General features: G+C 33.0%; 2 protein-coding genes across 2 annotated transcripts in view; one reads left to right on the top strand and one right to left on the bottom strand.

Annotated features, from left to right (window-relative positions):
• Positions 1-24008, top strand: part of LOC128238508 (ras-related and estrogen-regulated growth inhibitor-like) — a 55028-nt gene that overhangs the window by 17027 nt on the left and 13993 nt on the right. The gene's annotated exons all lie outside the window — the stretch shown is intronic.
• On the bottom strand, positions 1270-4732 carry LOC128238502 (uncharacterized). The gene is made up of 4 exons (XM_052954483.1): positions 3319-4732; positions 2965-3115; positions 2413-2518; positions 1270-1896 (listed from the first exon to the last, which is right to left on the bottom strand). Exons 1-4 carry the CDS (start codon positions 4599-4601, stop codon positions 1304-1306), a joined length of 2133 nt encoding a protein of 710 aa, XP_052810443.1. The 5' UTR covers positions 4602-4732; the 3' UTR covers positions 1270-1303.

Genomic DNA, 24008 nt, shown 5'->3' with positions numbered 1-24008 from the left:
ATGATTTTCTGTATACCTTTCAATTGCAAAATTCTAAAATATAAGGGTCCTTTTTATCGGACAGGCACTTTTACCTTCATGTGTTGATTTTCTTCACCGGAAACATTAATTTAACCTGTAGTCTTCTTCTTGACACCCAGTTTATGAACTTTTTATTGAACAACATTTATTAAAGTCAGGTTCAGAAATATTAGATGCTCGTGCACATGAACAGAAGAGCAAATGTTACATGAGACATGGGTGTTCCAAATGACGTACATAGCTAGAAAGAATTTGTTTAACACACCTGCACAGTGCATTAAAAACGGAAACACATGTTCATCTTAAGATGTGTTTTGCTACATCTTGCTTTGTAAAATATATTTCCACGCAGTAAATTTGTGTTGGATTGTATTAATGTCAGCCGTTTTTTTGCTGATAAAATCATTAATGAAAGTTTGTGTAAGGAAAATATCAACTGAGACATAAACATAATAGTGATTAAACTATCAAAACTATCAAGCTGATGATTGGTAAGTAAGATTTGATTTAAGGATATTGAATATGAGTTAATCTTATTAAAAAAGTGTTAATAAAACATATAATATGGTTTGTTAATACGGTCCCAGGCTTTACCTATTTCATTGTTCTTAGCATGGTCAGAAATATTTCCCTTTTGAAGACTTTAAAGCTTTACATCATTTTTTTGGTTTAACAAGTATTTCTTGCAGATAGCAATACATAAATCATTAGCGTTTTAACAAACCAACAACAAACGAATACAGATCATAAATAATAAATTAAAATATAATAAAGACCAACGCTTATAAAATTAATTGAAAAGTACAATTTGTTTTTCTGAGTCTCTCTTTTGTTTTCCTGTCCTCGTGAAATGCAACACAGAATAAACTGTTTTCTAAATTATACTTTAAGCCCATTAAGACGTTGGTTAATAGTCTCATAAAGTCCTTTACATGTAGATATCATCAAATGATATGAGTGTATCTTCTTATTTGAATATTCGGAATGTATACTATGTCCTTTTATCCAACCACTTACTCTCAAAGCACATCCACAACGCCTTTTTGAGGTTTGATTCGTTTTGTTGCCATATATCTGCTGACATACATATCCTTCAAGATATATAATTGATTTCACTTAAGAAAATGCAATTCGTCTTTCAAAGAAAATAGCTGGACCAGTTATGCTACGTAGACATAAACACAACTCGTGGGCTTCCGCAGATGTTCACGCCCTCGAAAAAGTGTAACTTCGGTAAAATAAATCGGCAACATTTCTTATACTGACCGGACTCTTTCAATTATCAACGTGCAGCCACTGTATGCATACACATTCCGCCACAATGGCATTGCATACAGTAATTATCCCGACAATCATAGTGACCGCATGGTGTAAGATGATTCCCTACATCTTCATTCACAGGCCTAATCTCCTTCCTTGCCGTGTGATTTGAATATCTATCACAGGCTGATGAGGATGAGTCAACAGTCGCATTGCTTGTATCCTTATTGCTGCTTTGCTGTTCGTTGCTTCCGCGGGCTTTGAGTTGGGGAGTTTCTTCGTAACGGCCAACAATGTTCATGAATTGATGCCACGGTATCTTATTAAGCTGATATTTGGAAGAATCGATACATCCTCCATTAATCGAACCACATACTACGTTTAGCAGGGCCAGGGAGTATGTCAAGGCAATATATTCTGCAATTTCCCTACACGATTGACGAAGTTCGATGTGAGCCTTGCAAAATTCAACCGAAAGAGGACCTATTTCAAGATAATTCCTCAAGGTTAGTTTCGGATTCTTGCCTCCTTCTTTCAGAAAATATACATCTAGTTCAATATATCCTTGACTTCTTTTCTCCGTAGAAATAGGTCTATCAAAACGAATAGCGCGACCTGCAATTTAATGTTTATGAGTATGTATTAAAATATAAACTTTAAGGAATTATATGACAACATTTTGGCACAAAATGCATTGAATAAACATATTTCACTTTCCATATTGAATAAACGTCTTTTTTTGGAAGTACTGATAAATTTGAACATTTGAAACAACAAATCTAAATCTAATGAAAAAAACGTGTTAAAATAATGCTTCCACCGTATGTTTGTAACCATGCTCTCAGTGTATTTAACTTTGTGTAACATTTTGATTAACTGTCAACAGGTCAACGATTTCAAATTTCAATGATTTGATAGGTTTATTGTAATTACTGGATAACATTGGCCAGCTGATAAACATCTTCTCTAGCTACGACCAAACCAAATAATTAATCAGATTTTTACAACTAGCTGCATGTTTCTAGAAAAATGTTCTGAGTGGCCTAAATAGATAATTTAGTAAAGCTGAAATGAGCACACCATTGCGTATTTCATAAATAGTTTTTACGCATGTACTACCCTGTTGCCTACCTGTCCACCTTCCAACCAGTAATGCCCAGTCACCACCATTGTTTTTAATCATGACAGCTTCATCGCCTTTCATTACATCTAGAGTTGGAATGACGACATCAGCAACCTGTTTTGCAAAGAAAAGAATTAATTTATAAACTGGTCAACTCTTATTATATGTCTATCTAATTAATGGATCGTACACGTTTATGCAATGGATAGACAACAGTACATATCAAACACTCTGCCATAAATTGTCGATCAAAGTTCTAGGAAGCACATACTTGGCCAGTTTTCTCTCTCCTTATTGGCATTTGTTTAACGGTTTTGATTTGAATATTCAAATAAAGGCGACTCGGGAAATGTCGATTCTAAGCAGTAGACTTCAACTTTCATATTATACAACTACTAAAAATACATTATGGAAAAAAAAATATAAAAATATAAGTCTCGGTTCGATTAATTTTAAAGAAATTGTAGGTTCATCATTGCCTATGTCCCCTAACACCTAGCTCTTTATATACAAATATTAACTATTGACGATAGTGTTTAACTTTCTACACCCAGAATCACCTGTTCTGAAAGTGGTAGCTCTCCCGGCTGCAGCCGATGAGCGACTGCTTTAATGCTCCCCTTACAGCGCACCTGTATAACGGATGTCATCAGCGGCATGCAATGGGCAATTGTAACATCAACAGTGCTTTGTCCGAAAGAGTTTTCTAGTCTGAAATGCACACTAGGATGATCCATAATAGTCATGTAGAAGCTTACCAAATACAAAGAAATTATAAATGTTCTTTACATGTATTCAAAGGGAAATAAAGAGATATTTACACCCGTCTGTTTCTATGTTATGCAATTTGACTCCTGTTTTCCATAACTGACACATAAGTTGTAAAATGTACCAAACGTAATGCATTAACCTACCCTGAGCGAGTCCATGTAAACCCGAGGTCATTAGTATAATTGTCTTCTAAGACTGGCCAAAGGTAGTTCATATCTCCATCCTTATATTGTGGCGCTTCGTTCTCAACTGAGCCTTGTTTTGCTTCGAATGACATATCAGCACACTCGTCTATGCTTGTTTTTGAAACAAGAAGTTCTATTGTAAATCGAAACCCATGAAGCTCCAGTGTGATTATATCTGAATGCTCGTGATTGGCCTTTGCAAGTTGGTCAAAGCGCAAAACTGTCGAAGTGCAGCCAATGGGTGATAACTGCGACGAACAGAATCTTCTGCGTATTCTGTTCATTTCCATTATAACACCAATGCACATTCCCTCTTTCATGTCAAAACTGTGTTCGAGATTCGACCATAAAAAGCTGTTCCTGATGTCAGACCGTTTTGCAGTAGATCCAGCTAGATTAATTTTCCGGAAGGGGTATGAACTTAAGGTAGTATTGGTAAATTTGATATCAATGAATAAATTTCGCAGCCGTTTTCTTGTATGATATTTAGCTTCAATTTTGCATCTTTTTATTACAACGTTGAGCTGCCGCTTGGGATAATCTGACCACGTTATACTGGTTCCATGGATGGCATGTTTGGTGGGCGTTCCTCTATACATTGTTCCTGCAATTAAGTAGTTTTCATTGAACATCGCTTTCCATATGTCCTCGGTTTTATTTGCGCATATCTGCAGCTTTGATCCTACTTCCCTATTCCCGTCGGAGTCGTCATGATTGAAAACCTCTCCCATTATCGCGTTTGTATCTTGTTGGTATTTTAGAGGATGTGACATGTGGGTATGCCATATAAGATCAATGTCATAACATGGAACGAGGAAAGATGTGCGATTTTCCGCCGCCATAAACAGGAACTGTCTATACCTTTGCGAAGCATCCTCTAGAAACTTCGAGTCTCGATAATGAGGTAATGATACGTGGTAGAAGAAGCTCGTTTGTCTCAGTGCTGCCGAAACAAGGTCATAAGAAATGCGGGAGTCACCGTTTGTGTTGGATTCAATATCAGAACTCCCTTGAGCTCTGAGGTCATACGGCTCCGATGGATATTCACTTGTCCATAATTCACGCGATGTAGATTGCAAATGAGTGTTTTCTCTCACACTCATGAACCGGTGATCCAATACTTTGCCCAATACATTGACACAGTCTTTAGCATAAGTAACCGGTGATAGCATGTGGCAAAGCCACACCCAATGGATGTCTATGGGAGGTACCAAAACTTCGTGCCTTGCGGCAAAGGGCATCCAGAGTGCCTCATACCTATAGACAGCCCTTGCAATAAATGTTTGATCTCTGAAATGATCCAAATCATCTATTTCCTTCAAAAAATCAAGATGATACAGAGCCTGCGGTTGTAAATCCACCGATATCTCTAATCCTGCGGCCAGTGCGTGTTGCACCGACATCCTGTGAAATAAATTGTATATATTTTGCTATCAAATGTGTTGATTATTGTGTTTATTCATATTTTTCAGTGATAAAAAAAATCCATTTATGTAACTGGAAATCTTGCTTGTTTTTCATTATAGATATTTTGCGTTCAATATTTATACGTTTTTGCAAATACGTTTAAAGGTATGATATCAATTTTCGAAATTTTAAACAAAGAATGTAATATAACCAATATAATAAAACGGTTTGTGTGGCTATATCTACTACGTGAAGCTGTGTTTACTACAAACAAAGCTGTAAATGAATTCAGTTTAACAAGTACACCCTTGGACTGAAGATAGGTCTTCAGGTTATTCCACTGATCTTTTATTATAATGCACTCCATCTAACATGTGAATTGTTTTTCATTGCTTGAGGTCACGTCGCATTGGCTGTAGTTGTACTTTCTGTGATAGATAAACACCTGTTTGTATGTATGATCATATGTTTTGTTCATGCTCGATTAAATATGAAGTGAATTAACAACAGTGAGGATATCATTTTGATACTTCAACCTTTAGTTCCTTTGATTAGTTCCTAATACTTATTGGGGATATAGTTATTGTTAATTCCTAGAGTTTCCATAATTGCATTTTTATTCTATTTTGGTACATCGACTCAAGTGTATAAATGAATGTACAACAGTCGAATGGTTTGTCTTATCGCATGGCTTATTCTCACAATTAAAAATTGTATTGCGTAGAAATTCGGAGATAAGGGTTTAGTCTAGACGAGAGAATATAATCGGCATATGCCTGGTGTATTGGTGCAAGTCTTGATTGTTCTCGCGCCAAATATCGATCAAATTATAGTTTGCAATCATTAAATTTATTGCTGATAGACATTTTTTTATTTGTATTGTTCCTTTCAATTTTCTTATCAATAGAGGGATTAGGTACAGTGCGGATTTTATTGCGTCCATCACTGTTAGCTCTTTTTGTTCTAGGTGATTGAATAAAGATGTCCTATCTTCGTTAGGTCTATATACATTTACTTTGTTATTAACTTGTATATCTAGAGTAATAAACCGCCCAGTTATCAACTGATTTAATTTTAAACATTCAATATTCGATAAGTTGTGACAAGGAAGGTGATGCCCTCTTAAACCCTCCCATTCCCGTTTCTAGGATTGACTTGTTGATACATTGGAGTGAGTTTCTTTTTTAGATAAAACGACATACGATTTAATCTCAACATACTTAAATACGAAGACGTTTTTGTTTACGCCCCTAAGTGTTTAGAGTACGCAACGTGACACTCATTATCTAATCAAAAGGATAATTAAAATATTTCTTGAGAAAAGTCGAAATGCCTCTCAGAAACGGATGTTGTAATGAATTAAGTTGCATACAGAATTTCATTGCTGTTCAGGAGAACAGTATATTGATAGTCTGATAAAGCTTGAAGAATACAATAAGTTGTTCATACACGTTATTAATGTTATAAAATCATAAAAATAAGTGTTTATTATTTTTGCGATGTTATGATTCATGTATGTTTTGTTGAAGCTTTAATTCAGCACTTGTACAGACTAATAATTATTAAGTTTTTAAGTCATTAGAAGGACGCAAGTAAAGTTGACATTAACGTATTGTAGTACCATAAAGATTTAAAAAGCAAATCAAATTGCGGTAAATACTGTTGTAGGAAATACTCATATTATCAACTTTGTGATCTGGGACAATTTACAAGTTATCAAAGACCCAACTTGGGTATAAAAGGGAGGTAATGGTGGGTGGGTGTTTTCTCCTGTTTTTTAAAGCATTTTAAATCAAGGAAGCATTTTTTTACATTTTAAGCCTTAAATTAAATTAGTATATCCCCTTAAAATTTGACATGTAGTTCGAAAGTGTGTCCATCAATATGTTTACATAAATCATACTTTTATCTTAAAACGTGGTCTTGATAAGAAGAAATACATATCACAAATTTCAAAACTTGAATATTGTAGGCGTGGCTAACAAACTGGCTTGATCATGTGATCTTTTGTTTGTTAACAGAACCACATGTTAGAAAGGTCAATCTAGAATCAGTGTTAGCATTATATAAATGACATGCATTTAAAGTTACTTAAGCTGCATTTTTTCTCTTAAACAGTAAAACAAGGACTATTACGTTCCAGTGAATATAACACATTGTTATCATTTTGGTAGTGCGAGCTGGTTTTTGGTATTTTGTTCTGACCAATTCAAGCATGTTATTTATTTTTGCATTCTAAATACTGTCTCATGAATATTGTCACACTGCATAAGTCTAGCTCCTTAACCGAGCCATGCCTACTCATGTGCTGTACATGTTCCCTCTTAAACATCATTTTCTCACTTTCCTGTAAATTGATAATATGTTTTATCAAAATGTTCCCTCTGGTGTCAAAGGCAATTAAATATATAACTCATGTTAAGTTTCTAAATTATTATTTAACACATAATCGGTAATAAAATTCAGTTGGCTGAGAAAGGTGTCATGAACTTTCGAGATCTGTCTTTTAACATTATGGAAAATTTGAATTTGTTTGGCAATTATTTGAAATATATTTGAAAGTCGTATTTATAAATATTTGAGAGCTTTGAAATTCAAAATATATGTTTAGGATACACGTAATAAACCATGTGACCGACTTTATCAATTTACGTTTGCTACTTTTTGTACATTTAAAAAACTGGCAATCTACACTATCACACAGCTCGTTGAGGTCAAGTGAAATGGCCATTTTCTGAATGTCTTCCTTTTATACTGTTACCTTGGCCCTTAATAAGGTTATCAAGAAATGAGATAAAACAAACTTGTAATTTTGAATGGAGCATTAACTTATATATTTTTTTCAGTTTTAAAGGTCTAGCGAGAGACCCATTAGTTATTATATGACATACTTATTTTAAAAAATGTATACCTGATTTTCCTTCGATTTTCGCATCAGAATGAAATCCTTCTGATTTGGTCTGTTGGGTAAATGTGAATAGATGGAAGTGACATATAAATCGTCCATTAAATACATGAGGTTTGGTTTACTTATCAGTTCTATGAGATTGTATCACAAAGGCGGGAAGATAGTTGTCATCTGCAATGCTGGTGCCATTAAACAAGACCACCCGGTAGGCTCATTCCACATAGAAAACCTACCAACTAGTGAGTGGGTCATGGGTTCAAGTCAACCATTGGATGCATTCTTCTCACAGATATTCTGGTCAGTAAAATTCATTAAATCAGGGTGAAGAAAGCAATACCAGGTATGCAAATATACACACGCGTAACATTTGATGATATGTTTGTAAAATGAAAAATGTTATAAAAAGAAGGGTAAAGAGGGTACCAGACACCATGTACCTAGCGATTAGAGTTAGACGATAGAAAGTAAGAGAATGGAAGAAGAAGACAGAGCATAATAAAACAAAGCATAAATAATATCACATCTATGTTATATCATGTTGTGGCTTCATGATTCCTACAAGCGAATAGAAGTAGATCTAATAATATCAATATGTCTTCACGTAAAATGGAACTATTAGAGCAATGTTACTATGTGCGTGTATGAATGACAAATAAACGCAATGGAAATACAATAATCAAAATGAAGTAACAAACACAAGGTTTTAAATTCTCAACAGGCGAATCGGAATTTTGAAAATATATAAAATAAAATAAAAAATAAAAAAGTGATACAGGGATCAACACTCGTATTGCAATTATGACCCCTCTGCCCTTCCATAAAAACATCCAATAATGTTCCTTTTCGTCATTTTCCTTATATTTCTGATATTAAACTCAAACGTATTAGGTCCTCTTCAAAAATTAATATGATTATGGCTTACAACATTTGAAGTTAAATTTAACTAGAATTATATCAAGTCATAAATGCAATAGTTAATATGGAATGAACTTTTTAGTAAAGGCATACAGAATAAGTACGTACTAACCTAATTGTTAATATGTAAGTGTTAATAATCTAAGTAAGTTTCGTTAAATAACAAGAAATATATTCAACATACATACCTGTAGCTCCGATATAAAGTTATTTCACTCTAAGGAAAACGATTGAGAAATGTTTTTTAATCACGAATGCAATATACACATGTATCGCATAAGTAAATACTTAAACAACAAGCGTATCTGTTCAAGATAATCTTAAGCACACATACGTTATAGATACGTATATACCCTAGCTCAGACTGGTGTTGATTTGTTCACTTACATTTAGATGTACCTTAAGCGGTAATTGAAAATTAATTGTTAAGATGTTAACAAGATTGAAATAGATGACCTTTGCAAAATACATTCACTGCAGATCATACAACCTCACCTGGCATTGACTCCGTTTGTTATGAGGTTCGAAAATATATAAGTAGATGTTTGTGAAACTAAACTATTATTAGGTCAAAATGTAAATCTGGTAGGCTATATTTGTTAATTGTGCATCTTTCAAAATGTTAACCATTTCAAATAAATATCCATTAACGACCGTGAATCAATAGAACAGTAGAAATTACAGGGACATGCCCAGCGTTATAAACATATATAATACAAATGTTAACACAAATACACTAAGATGATTGCCTTAAAGTCAATACACACGGGATATAGTATTTAGACCTCGTGCCCAGTGCAGGTTTTCAGTAAATAATATTGCGCAGCGATCATACTAATACGATGAACCTTAGTAGTAATCCAGCATCTGAGAGGTTGTTAGTTTAATCTTTATGACACAAAAACATTTCTGAAATAAATGAAGTAAAGTTTAGGTTTGAACATGTATAAAAACATAAGGTATGATTAATGACAGTCCATCAATTACACGGCTCTTTACAAACTGGTTGTCGCAAATAGGGATGGTTAATTTAATCTTGTTGTTTTTTTAAAAATACGGAAAGACGAGACTCCATAGCTTTTAGCTTAAAACATCAATAAATATATCATTTTCTTTAAGAAATGTTAAGGCTGCAAACATGAATAATGAAACTAGTGTTCTAGCAAAACCATCTATAAATTTTGCGCATTGTTTATATACATATAAAAATATCAGGCTGAAAAAGAAAGAAAATATACCAGTGAAACACTTTATTTAAAATGAAACTCAATCATTGTTTTCTTATACGTGAAAGAATCATTCATTAGCTGGCATTAGAACATTCAATTCAGGTTATGACATGTTTTAATCATGCATGACAAGCGCATATACTCAAGCGTCATATAAGGCGACAGACACTTCAGCTATGTACCAACTGAACTGTTAAACGGAATGGGTTTTTTTTTTCATTTACAGATCAACCAGAGGCGGTTGATAAAACTTTGTTTTTTTGTAAATCTGAAAAGGTTTAAAAATATGGCTGGAGCAAAATATATGTACTGTTAACCGTAGTGATTATGAACTCTTTATGTAGTTTGAAATTATTTCAGCACACCTTTATGAAATCAATATTTAACAACGCACTAAGGTAAACCCAGTATGTTGATATAATATTTATCTTGTTTACCCCACGTCTGTCGTCCTGATATGAGTTTAAACTATTTATCTTTAGCGATCGCTTATCAATAGTGTTTAAATAATTGATATCAGTCATTAAATTGAACATTTTTTCCAGTTATACTCAAACCACAAAAATGTTGGTAGGACATTGTGTCTTTCTTATGTTACGCGCCCCAAACATTTTCGGACATTCTTACGAAGAAAATATAAAATGTTTGACCAGTTGTTAAGTGTTATGATTTTTCTTTAATTCGCAAATCATTTGTCTTTTCCTCAAACAACTCATGTATACAGCGTTCAACGAAGGTTGTCTACAACAAAATATTCAGGGTGGTCACTCTACTTGGTAGTTGGAAATTGTTGATGGGATTTACTTCCCTTACTAAACCACCTTGATGCATGTTAATTGGATCTGCATTGTATTAGCCAAAGACAATGGGGTGATCTGATCACCGATCGAACGAGAATATACCGTAGGAGATTTTAGTTTATTATTTATTTGAGTGTCACAACTGTTATTGAAAAACTATTTTCAAAATCAAATATACTTTGGCTAAAGTGACAAATAAAGCGTTTGTTTTCTAATAAGAAAGTAAATGTACTTAAGTAATATATATGGATTCGAATAAAACGATCGCATGAGCATCCGTGTGTTGATAAGATTGCCCCAATATGTGAAACATTTGCGGTGCAGGACGAACATTTAAACCCTGCAGCAAAAAACAAACAAATAACTGAAGTACCTGATAATAAGCCAGACTCAAGACTTTCAATACAATACTCATAAGAGTAATAAGCATAATACAACAATGGATGCCTTTTTCATTTTAGGTTTTGCTCATGTTTAAAAATCACAACAACACCTATTTACGTCAGGCTCAATACGTTTTTCAAATGTTAAAAAGAACTATGCTCAATGCTGAGCTCGTACTCAGGAGGGACTTTCAACTATGATGCACTACATTTACTCGTAGGTTTGAAAACGCCCCTAAAATCAAATTCATGTTGTAAAAGTTTAAGTAATGTCTTGTAAGACAAGTCAGAAATCGTTCCATTGAACACAAGTTTAGTAGGTCACATTACCTAGTATTATTTTCTCTTAAAGTGAAGTCTTTCTTGACCATAAGTTGACATTATATTTTGTAAGAATGATAAAAGAATTAGTATGATCTCTGAAAAAATATCGTTTATATAAATATGTTTTCTTTTGTTTAGCAATACAATGCTTTCTTAATATAACTCTTGTTTTTAACAGCAAATGTTGTGTGATATTAAATTAGTAGTAGGAGGAAAAACAATGTAGTATAGAACCCGTAATTCATATTGCATTATCAAAATAAATATGTAATAAAAAGACTGCAAAACTGCAATTAGAATTGAGGGGGGGGGGGGGGTCTGAGACGACCTCAGTACCCTCGTTTCGTTGATAGCGCTGTTAGTATTGATCAGCGTTGCAGTTTACCTTTGCAGAACTGTTGGTATCAAGTATAATTTCTTTTAGACTCAGAGATAATTCCTAACCGTGCTTTATCTTCCAATAAAAGATGAAATGACGACTTAAACATGGATATACTCCCTGAAAAACCGATTAACTAAGATAAACATGAACAATTTTAGCCAAAGATCTCACCAATACAAAGTTTTATCTGATTTTCTGTCTGGGAACATTATGTAAGACAGGCGATATGACGTTACTTAAAATATAAGGCTTTTGAATATGGCGTAACGTCTTCATGTAAATGCTACTTATGTCTACCAGTTCTGACATAGTAAAATTTATTTCTTAAAAAGCTTAATAGTATACCGTGTGTTATTTAAAACAGTTTATTCGTTTTATTTGAACCAACATTTTCTAACACAGCGCAAACTGGCTTTGGATCCAGCCATATTGAAATGATAGACATGAAATGAGGGTATCAGCAATTACTGTGCCTGTTTCATCACCATCTGATGATACATTTTCAACGAAATATTGAACCTTCTTTTTAAAAAGTTGTCATTCTCTTTGTCATTTGCTATTAAAAACGGTAAACATAAACAACGATTGCTATAGTCGTAATCGGTTCCAGAATAATATAGATCTCAAAAAGATTAACCGAATATTGAAACGCCGATCTTTTGTAAGCAATAATTCAATTTTTTAACAAAATATTCACTGCGCTTTTACATAATCGACACTTTTGATTTGTCAAGAAGGTAATCGGTATTTTCACAGTAATCTTTGTTTATCTGCTTTGTTGTATAACATACAAAAACAACAAACAAAACATTATTTTACTCATTGAAAAATTAATCTATATTCATATATTTTATTTTCTCCCACATCAGATATTAAGTAGATCCATTAATTTAACCATGCTAGAAATTCTTATCTTGCCCACGGGCGAAGATAAAATGCCCGGATGGAACTTCTTTTAATGGTCACCACAGTGTAATTACCTCCCTTGTTTAAGACTGTCGTCTGTAGCGCATCATGGAAACCTTGTCTTATGGCAATATTTAGAACGCTAGTTAATCATTTCTCGCTTTAAATGTCACCAGAAAACAGTTTTCACGCACCTTTCAAGAAATAATGCTTCACTCTTCTTGGAACTATTTAAAGACCGATCAGACCATTTACATACTCTGAATCACTGCGCCAATATCCATGAAAACCACGAATCATCGCATATCCGTACGCAATTATTTTCACTAAGCACAAAAGAGTTCTAGCAAAAAAAACAACATTTTTACTTAATTTTGTTAAACTGAGATGGGAGAAAAAAGCATCTACCATAGCCGCTCATGTAAGATAGGTTCATACAAACCCTCGCGCAGGGTGTTTTGCGGAAACTAGGTAAACCTCGTTTCCGCAAAACACCCTACGCTCGGGTCGGAATGAACCTATCTTACACTCTCGGCCATGGAAGATACTTATAATCTTTGGAACAAAGGCTTATCAAAGATATGGGTATTTTTTTTGCTTTTCTTATTTTCCTTTTTTCATCGCCGAAATACGAAAAAAGGGACTATACGAAAATATACGCTATTGGCATAACAAAACATTTATATCGCCACATCCAAGAAAATGATACATATTGTAATTATGCTGATGGACTATATTGTGGTAATTGATATGGAAAACCCCCCAGCATGAACACATTTAAAAAAAAACTGACAGTTGTCTAAATATTCATGGAAATGTCAAAAATAGCAGAATTAAGTCATTAGATAATACACACACACATAAGCGGCAAAGGAGGTATAATAATAATTTAAATATATCACTTTCAGGCGTTTTGACGCACTGTATCAAGTCTCAATCGATGTATTAACATACAACCATCTAAAAACGTGTTAGTATATACAAATGTATTTTAGCTCAATTGTGACGTGATGAACGGTGTAAGAAAGGCATCATACAATAATAGTATATATTATCCTCTTACATCTCATTGTAAGGCGGGGACCCGGTCTTCAACTCCTCATATCACACATATACTAACATTTCTGCAAAGTCGTTTGTAAGGATTTGTTTAAAAATTAATAAATATATAAAAACATTTTGATTTTATTTGTTTAAATTATGTACTTTTCATTACATATACAATAGTGATACATTTTTTTTAATAAAGGTACAGCATTGCTAATCAACCCTGTTTTGTCAGCGCCAACACGCTTTGATTGTGTGTAGTCTTTTATGCACATCAACAGCGTTTAGGAACAAACATATTTAAAGAACATCAAGAATTAAAAGGTACTTTTTTGTAAAACATAGGTCTTACTTAGATATAATCTGTAATAATTTTATCAGTTTCCCAGGCCAACCCCGTGCACTTTTTATGGCTTATTTATTCTACAATAAAATTGACTGGAAACTTCTCTGGCGATTGCTAGTTTGGAAATATCACACGCATCTTTACAAAGTCATGCGTAAGTGTTCGAACAAAGTTTCAAAGCATTTATCTAAGATATGGCATTTCTTTTCAACTAGACACAATTGATCAGATCCAATAATTCAAGCATAGAATGGATGGATGTAAATGGAAACCTATCCCTTTTGTTAATTTTCGAATTAGTAGTCAACAAATTACCAATACAGGAAATAATATCACATGGAAATTAAATAATTCAAACTTATATCAATGTTCAAATTTAGTCGAGTGCTTAAGAGAGCAATAGTTATGAAACTCAAGTTATATATTTTTATCGCTAAATAAACATATACATGCTAACTTTAAAAAATCGTGAATAATACTAATACTCGTCTGATAGATAAATAAATCAATGATTTTTCCAACGCTATCTAACATATTGACCCCTAATAGAACAAACCCTGCTCAAGTAAACCGTTTCTAAGACGTTCTGGTTACTGTAACATCTCCAATCATTCTGTTTAAAGGATTTTGAATCTTTCTATTATTATAATCAGAAGTAATACAAATCTGTCGAGGTCTTTCAATTGTCCTTTGGCTAGACTTTGACCAGGAGCAGGATCATAATTAGTTTTAGCTATATTTCCAGTCAGCTCGACCGACACATAGAATTCTGATAAAGTTTATTAACTTAATATTAATGCCGTGATCGAGTATACATAAAACAATAAATGTCTCGTAGCTGTAAAGAATATTTCAGATGCTGGAGGCATTGAGGTAGATTGTTTCGCTTTATTTTTTCTATGCAAATAACAATTTTTGAAGGCATACCATCATTTTATGAACTGTTCCAGTTGTATTTACGTTAAACTCTGCAAATTCACATTTGAAATAATAAGGAGCCTAACAATGAACATCTAGTGATGGTTAATCTTAAATATTGGTTTACATATACATGAATCCATTTTATATATGTCTTTGTCTGTCCTTGCGTTTAAAATGAAAATAAACAGCATTTATATGTCAAATAAACTTCGAGAAAATACCTATAAATTAGATTATGGTTATCTATCACACGATAATAGAACGCATCGAACAAATTCAACCAGATTTTTCAAACTTTCGGCGCTAACGCGATTGTTCTGCCTCTTGGTTTTTATCATCGTAACACATCATTTTAACCATGGTGAGTTTTGAACACTTATAACATTAATGCACATTAGGATTGTCGTGATTTTTTTTCAGGTCATTTGAAATAAACAGTTTCCAAAAGGTCGAGAACTGTATGTTTATTTCAGTGAGAGTTCAAATATACTCATTTATTCCACTGTTGATTATATGTTTTACACGTTTCATTTGCAAAACAATCTGATTAAGATCTACTCTAATTTATTTTTATTTTTTCAAATTTCAATAGAAAATTATCCCGTATTATTAATGTCATTGAGCTTGTTTGCAAACTTTTTTGCCTAAGATCAGTAATAAAAGGATAATAGGCTATCAGTAATATTGACAAAGGCATTAATAACGAATGTGACATGATTATTAAAGAATTATTAAGAATTGTTGGGATAAGAGTGAGGTTTGTGCACATAAACTGGCTTAAAGCCCCAGTAAATTTATATTTTACTGACCGTTCCAAGGCGGTACCTAACAATTATTGATAAACTTACCAATTATTTATATATATGTATATATATATAGTATTTATGCACTGTGCTGTTTATAGAGTTTTGTGCTGTTCTATGTTTCTTGTTTGTGATTTTGTGTTCTATGTCTTTGGCGTTTGCCCATTGCCACTAAACCGGGTTTATGTTTAAATTTTTTGCTATTGAGCATGTTTCTGTAGCTTTTTGCATATATATGGAAGACATATTCACACGAAGTTCATTCATTAATTACAAGAGAGGTTTCGGACATCACAGTGTTCACTAGCAATCAAGTAAACCTTCTAAAGGTCGTCAAATACTTGGTTGTCAAATACTTTGTTTTTAGATTTTTCCTTCGTCGGTTAGTAGTTACTGATGTTCTTGGAGATATTTCGTTACTAATATTTTGCCCAACCGTGTAGCACATTATCTTTAAATTATAATAAATATTATAAAAGGCCGTTTCAATATGGTTTTTAATAGTATTAATTTAGTAGTGTTAACGATAAAAAATGGTGTTATGTTTTCTCGGCGTGTCCATTATTGCTGGTGCAGTTACACAGCGCAGGTAATATCCGTGATTTTTAGCGTAAACATTGCATTGCTGTGTAATATACTGTAACGAACACAATTTCTACAAACATCACCCAGAGACGTAGGGAACCATTGTTCACAGCCTTTCTTTCAATTGGCATGAAATATTATTATGTTTACTTAGACGCTTGTTATAAATGCTAGTTATATACTCAAAACAACTTAAAACGCAACTAATTATTATACAATTTATATATTAGAAGATTGTGTGCAAAAAAACTGTTATTGTGTGATTTTTCTTGCAATGGCAAATCCCCTGTGAAATGTTTCGGGATTTCGAAACATCAAGGTGTGAATTATTTTCCTCGAAATCATACGATGCATTTGCATATTTCGATACTACAAATAACGCAAGTGTGCCGTTGAAAGCTTCCATACCAGTGAGTTCTTACTAAGTTTTTGTTTAACCTGGCCAGAGTGGTTATTCCCAACCATGCGAATGACGATGTTATTATAGAAGTAACCTTTCTACCATCAATATGGATTGACCATTATTTCAAGCAATTAACAAACAGTTTCAACAACTTTTCCCTATTTTGTTTTGTTTAATTTTGGCGAAACAATATCGTGTTTGTCATATATAGGTGGATAGCCTTACAAATTCAACTGATAAGCTGTTAAATAAACTACACATTGTACAAATTACATTTTCAGGGTCTTAAGATATGTGTTTGTGTATTTTACAAATTACAAATCATAGATTTAAACGATTTTAAGCACAATAATTGTGAAATTCGCAATCATATATTTCATCAGTTAAAGGTCATCATCAAGCAATCTACCACTACCCGACAACGCAGATATCTGCATGAATGCATAGTGGAAAGCATTGTTTATTTTTTGCCAAAACAAACGCTCCTCTGTATTAAAAAGTACGAGTATACATAGAGTTGACTGTTTGAATAACATAGAAATATACAACATATGTTTAAGTATGTACATACTTGTGTTTAAATGGTTAGTGTTACCAAATGTTCACCGTCAATCTGCATAACAAAGTTTATGTCTAAGATATAGCATTTTCAAGGAACACATGCCATTTGTATTGCATTGGGTATAACTGTTCCCGTATAACGTTTAATCTAGGCTCATTGGCTTTGCTGTTACAATTGGGTATATCAACTCCTAAACATAATTTCGCTAGACTCATGTACCATATTATTATCTGGCGTAAATCTACGCCTGTTCTACGTTTGACTTTATTTATCCTGTATACTCTATGACTCTATGGCCTTATGTTTTAAGGTCCATAAGTCTATGATTAGCATTATCACTATTCACTTGTTGGTAAACAAAATTTAAACAAGTTCACAATAGTATTATTAGTATTTGGTCATTCAGTGTGTCCTTGTTTTATGGCGTCAATGTTGTAGGGAAATGTTGACGCAACTTATTTCATTTGTTTCATGATTTCATAGAAATCGAACTCTTGAAGTACAAGTTAGAGTATTGTAAAACAAATAAGATATCGTTCCATTTAACACAAGTTTAGTAGGTCACATTAACTATTATTTTCTCTTAAAGTGAAGTAAATCTTGACCATATTTTGACATTAAATTTTGTAAGAGGGATAAAAGATTTACTATGATCTCTGAAAAAAAGATTGTTAATGTAAATATTCTATCTTTTGTTAAGCAATACAATGCTTTCTCAATTTAACACTATTATTTATATCAAATGTTGTGTGATATTAAATTAGACTAGCATGAGTAAATATAATAGAAATCTATGTTTGAAAGCACTTAATTACGAATCTTGATTTTTTCTGAAATCTGTAGCTTAGGATCCGTAATTCAAATTGCAACATCAAAATAAATATGTAACAAAAAGACTGCAATACTGCAATTAGAACTGGGGAGTGGGGGGGGGGGGGGGGGGAGGTTTGAAACGATCTCAATGCTCTCGCTTCGTTGAGAATGCAATTACTATTGATCAGCGTTGCAGTTTACCTTAGCAGAAATGTTGGTATCAAGTATACTTTATTTTAGACTCAGAGATAATTTCTAACCGTGCTTTATCTTCCAACAAAAGATGAAATGACGACTTCAACATGAATATACTTCCTGAAAAACCGATTAACTAAGGTAAACATAAACAATATGAGCCAAAGATCTCACCTATCTATAAGGTGATATATATAGGTATATATATATGATTTTCTCTTGGGGAACATTATGTCAGACAGGCGATATAACAAAGTTAATTGAAAGATAAGGCTTTTGGAATTGGCGTAACGTCTTCATGTAAATGTAACATAGAGTTCTAGCATAGTGAAACCTATTTCTTAATAAGCGTTATAAAATGCCGTGTGTAATATCGAAATTTTTATTCTTTAGAAAATATTAGAACCAACATTTTCTAGCACAGTGCACCCGGATTTGGATCAAGCCATATTGAAATGATAGATATGAAATGAGGTTAACACAAATAACTTTGCCGTCATATGATAATACTGTTTCAACGAAATATAAACCCTTTTTTTAATGTGTCATTTTCTTTATCATTGGGCGTTTAAACCACAATATTTGTTTCCAGATTAATATATATATATCAGAAAGATAAACCGAATATTGAAAAGGAAATGTGTTGTTAGCAATAATTCAAAATTGTAGCAAAATATTCCCTACACTTTTACATAAATTATCATTCGCCAGAAAGAAAAACAATATTATTACCGACATTTTTGATTTGTAACCCAGGCAGACAGAATTTTCACAGTATTCTTTTCTTATCTGCTTTATTGGATAAAAAAAACAACCAACAAAACATTATTTTACTCAAATGTTAAAGTAAATTCATATATTTTATTCTTAAACGCTTATCAAAGAAATCAAAGTATTAAATGATATTGATCTGACTGATATTCTTTCCATTTCTTTACCCTACTTTCGGTTGTTCCTATCATTATTTCTGATTTGGTAAATTACCGCTTGAGAAGTCTTGCCTTTTATTGAGGCTGTTTTCTGGTACTTATTCCTTTTTAACCACAGACATACTTAAAAAACGACAATACGAAAATAAACGCTAACATACACATTACAACATCCAAGAAATTGATACATATTAAAATTATGCCGATGGACTCGATTGTGGTTATTGATTTGTGAAAAATAGCATGAACAAATTAACACTTGTTCATAAAAATGTCAAAACTACTAGAATACCAATTACAGGCTTTTTGACATGCTGTATCATGTGTATATCGATATACATGCAACCGTCTAAGAACGTGTTAATCATCGACGTGATAAACTGCATCGGAAAGGTCTAGAAGCTCCTAGCATCACACACATGCTAGTATATTGTAGTGAATTTATATGTATTCAATCCTTTAAATCAATAATGTGGGTTTTCATGCAGCAAAGGCGAATTACTTAATTGATTGAGATTTGAAGTACGTTTAATATGATAATTTTGTAATCTTGAGGCATGCTCGTAAAGAATGTACAAATGAATAATGAGCTTGAACCTTTTTAATTGTTTTCCAAACTGTGTGTTGCCAAAAAGGAATGAAAAATGGAAAACAAAACTTTGTTGTATGATCCTGTGGATTTACAAAGAAGATTGGATGATTGTAATTTTATTTTTGTTATAAAAACTATTAATTTTGACTTCTTCTGTCTATGCAAATTGCTCTCTGCTCAATTATGAACGGTTTATTTATATCGATAATGTAATATTAAACTTTTATTGATTAGTGAGCCATTAAATTTGATCTGATATTCACTGGCAGAGAGTCATATTGACAGAGGCGCAGCTGTATAACCATATGACAATTTATCTTTAAGATGCAAAATATTACAGCCTCGGTATTTATTCAGCCTTATTGAATAACAATTGGTCGTATACAAGCTTCGTAATAATCTTATATCAATACGTGCATCTATTATTTACCTTGAAATGTCTTTGGAATTAATCTGAGTTCATTTTATTGACAAGAGCTCGAAAACTAAGAACCAGACCGGAAAAAAATGTTGAATATATTAATAAAATGACACTCCAAAACTAGATCAGGATTATGAGAAACAAACTAAGTAAATATGATACATAGTTTCCTCTTCGATGGCTGTCAGTACCAATAAGAGCCATTTTATGGGTCAGTAATATTGTTTATTATTCCAAGAAGTACTGAATAGTGGATATGAAGTATGCAGTAACATCTCTACATGGTTTGTCCAGATCGCGCCCCGGGGGTCAACATTTGTCCCTTAGTCACTTTTATAATTTGCCTTCTTCTGCGTAGGCTCAGATCTAAGTTTTTTGAAACTCAACATCAGCTAAAGTTGTTTAAAAAAATATTTACCACGTTGGCATGGAGCTCGCGTCAAACCCATACCTGACTTGATTGTGTCACTCGTTCATCTTTGTTTCGGCCTTAGCCTTCTGCCTCTACACACACTTTATTTTAATTGTCGACTACTGGGCTTGTCGCTGTAGTTTTTTGTTGTATTTTTGCATAGCAGATACACTTCAAATTGCCTTCGTAAAGCACGTTGTTTTCATATTTAGTATGTAGTATCATATGGGGGTATTTAACAAAGTCGTTAAAACTGTGTCCCTGGCCTCAGGGTTGACCAGCGCACTTGCGCTATCTAGTTTCGAGTTTTTATGTAAATTAAACACAAATGAATTTGGTTTTAAACCAGAATGCACGTCATTCGTTTGTAGTGACAGACAGATATAAGTTTCGTCTAGTTTAGACCACCACTGAGTCTCTGATAAACCAATCTGTTCGGTAAGTATGTTGCTATCCCAAGCTATTACTACTAGGAAGATTAAAACATATCCATAAATAAAACTGACTCATCTCTCTGAATCGAACTTTTAATTCAAGAATCTTGTTTAAACATTAAAGCAAAATATGAGATGTGAATATATTCTGATAAATTATTTATAAAACTAGGTTTCTGTCTTTGCACTTAAGAAGGGAGTATATTTTGATGAAATACATGTGTTGGAAGCACGCTATTTCATCAGATTAAAAACATAGATGTTTTGCAATTGCAAACAATTTCGAACAAAACAAAACATCATGTAAATGTTCATTAAATACATACTTAATATTTAAAAACCTACCTGGGTTTTGAATATAACAAGTCTACTGTTATACAAAACTTCAAATGATACTCGGGGAGCCCATCTATATATAAAGAATTTACTGGACTTTATACAGTACGGTTGTAGACAAGAAGGTCCTTTTATTATTTACAATATTCAAATAATAAGTTCGTGACGGGTGGAAACAAACTTGATACTAGGGATTCGGTTTGGATAAACTACAAAATACATAAACCATGTGCCTTCTGGTTTAATATAAAAAGGGTTATCAGATGTATCGGACAGTAATAGATTTAAAGATTTAGCTTTTACCTCTAAGTTAAGCTCTAGTAGCCATGTTTTTCACTAAACCGGGACCTAATGACTAAGTTTGTGAACTAAATGTAATAGAGCTTTAGATAGAAAATGGTAAACTGGTGAAAGTGTTATTTAAAAGAGTAAATTGTTATATCGCGGAGAACAAAACCTGACCCTTCCCGTGGTGTTTTGTGGTGTACATAAACGACTTTTACACCTGCGTAATAGTGAAATGCTGTTGTAATACACGATTGTCATTCAAAAATACCTAACTAGAGTTATAGTTTATAGATCCATAAATCACATATTCGGTAAAAATGTATCTTATTATGTAATATTTCATTTCGGTGCGTTACTGTCATGTATTTATATTTTAACACTGATGATGGAAAACAAGACGCCGGAACCCAATGACGGCCAATTAGGTTGTATTCATTATGTGTAAAAATACCTTTACGCCGTGTTTTAATTGGTTAAGTTAATTTCTTTAATTAAGATTTGACTACACAGAAATAAATGTCTTACAAAAAGAACAGCGCGCTGAGATATATTCGTTCGTTTATGCTTTTCCATTTGCACTTTGGATTGCTGTTTTGTTTATGTAAAACATGACGATAGCTACATTAAACGGATACATTTGTGGTATCCTGCACCTGTATGTAATTTCATTGCACCGTCGAACTGACACGGTTTATTATGAAATATACAAACAATTTCGTTCATGACGATTTTTAGAAAAAGAATTGAATTTCTCCTGCCAACTCTGTAGAGTTCAGCCATTTCTGTAGATCGCAAATTAAAACACTAACATATATTCAGTTAAACTCTATACATGAATTATCTAAACCTATAAAATCAAGCATGAATTTAAGCATTGACATGCTGCCGGGTTCTTAATCAATAATCAATAAGAGACTTTGGTCGCTTTACACATCTGTTCAAATGCATAGGATACATATGGACGGTTTACAATGTCAGAATTATTTACATTCGACTATGCTGCAAGTAGATTGCGTAGTAAATTCAAAGAATTCAATAACAGAAAACACCTGACTCTGTACTGCTTTGTTATTTGCCGCTTGACAAATGAAAAAGTACAGATACAATATGTAAAGGCAGACACAACCCCATGATATTTGACTTGTACATTCTGTACTAAGGACTTGATAAAATCTTAAACTAGATGAACCTTTGCGAATAAACAACTGGCTATGGCGAATGCACGAAAAATAACGAAATATAACACTGTTTTTAACAAAGACACATATTTGTAGATGGGTAAAAAATCGAAAAAGCGTGTATCTTAATTACATTTACACCTCTTAACTGGAATCTACACCTTAACTTAATCTGAATCACCTACTACCAACTGGCAGGTATTTCTTTCTTTTTTTGCGAATAAACAACTGGCAATTTTAATCTATCCAACTGGCAAATGTAGACGTAAAACAATGTTTCACCCGATGATACATCGGTGTACATGCATACAAAAACATTCTTCACATGTGTACCTTTCAACCATGAAACAAGAGAAAATGTCAATCCCGAACTTACCAACTGGTGGCTAGTTGAATATAAGCAAATAACAAACTGGAAATGGTCAAGTAACTTAATATCAACAGTTGGATATTCGAATCCACAACTGACAACTAGCAGGTATTTGACCATTCGAAAAACCAACTACCAAATAGCAGATAGTCAAATAATCGAACCCCCAACTACCAACTAACTCCCAATTTAACCGTTTTAACAGCTTGTGTGAATTCATCTAGTGTTCATTCTCTGATAGCGGCTAACTAGGAAAGGGCTTGGTGCGATTTGAAATGTAAAATACCTTAAAGCATCAGTAGAATCTAAACTTCAAATTATAATTCCATATAAGGGATAAAATGTTCTCGTGAATATTACGAATATTGTTTAAATGCCATTTTCTCAAGGTTACCATACCCCTTCTTTAATTTTCAGCAACATTCGATCAATTTTAATCTGATATTGCCCGGGGCTACTGTATATGTTTACCAACATCGTGTTAAAAAAAGTTTCAGTGTTGACTGAAGTTGATTGCCAAAGTGACACTCGTATAACCATCGTATAATAAAAACGTACTCCTACGCAAATGTTGTTGTTAGAACGAGTTTAAACACGTTTTAAAACAATTTATTATGCAACGTTATCAGAAACACGATTCAAAAGCACTAATTGGCGTTTTGAGATGGTATCATAATGGCGATGCGATGTTTTTCAAATTAATTCAACGCCAAAATTATTTAACACATGTTATAATGGAAAACAGTCCTCATGACATAT

The sequence above is a fragment of the Mya arenaria genome, chromosome 6 (assembly GCF_026914265.1).
Source record: "Mya arenaria isolate MELC-2E11 chromosome 6, ASM2691426v1".
Taxonomy (NCBI): Eukaryota; Metazoa; Mollusca; class Bivalvia; order Myida; family Myidae; genus Mya; species Mya arenaria.
This window is presented reverse-complemented; position numbering and strand designations above follow the sequence as displayed.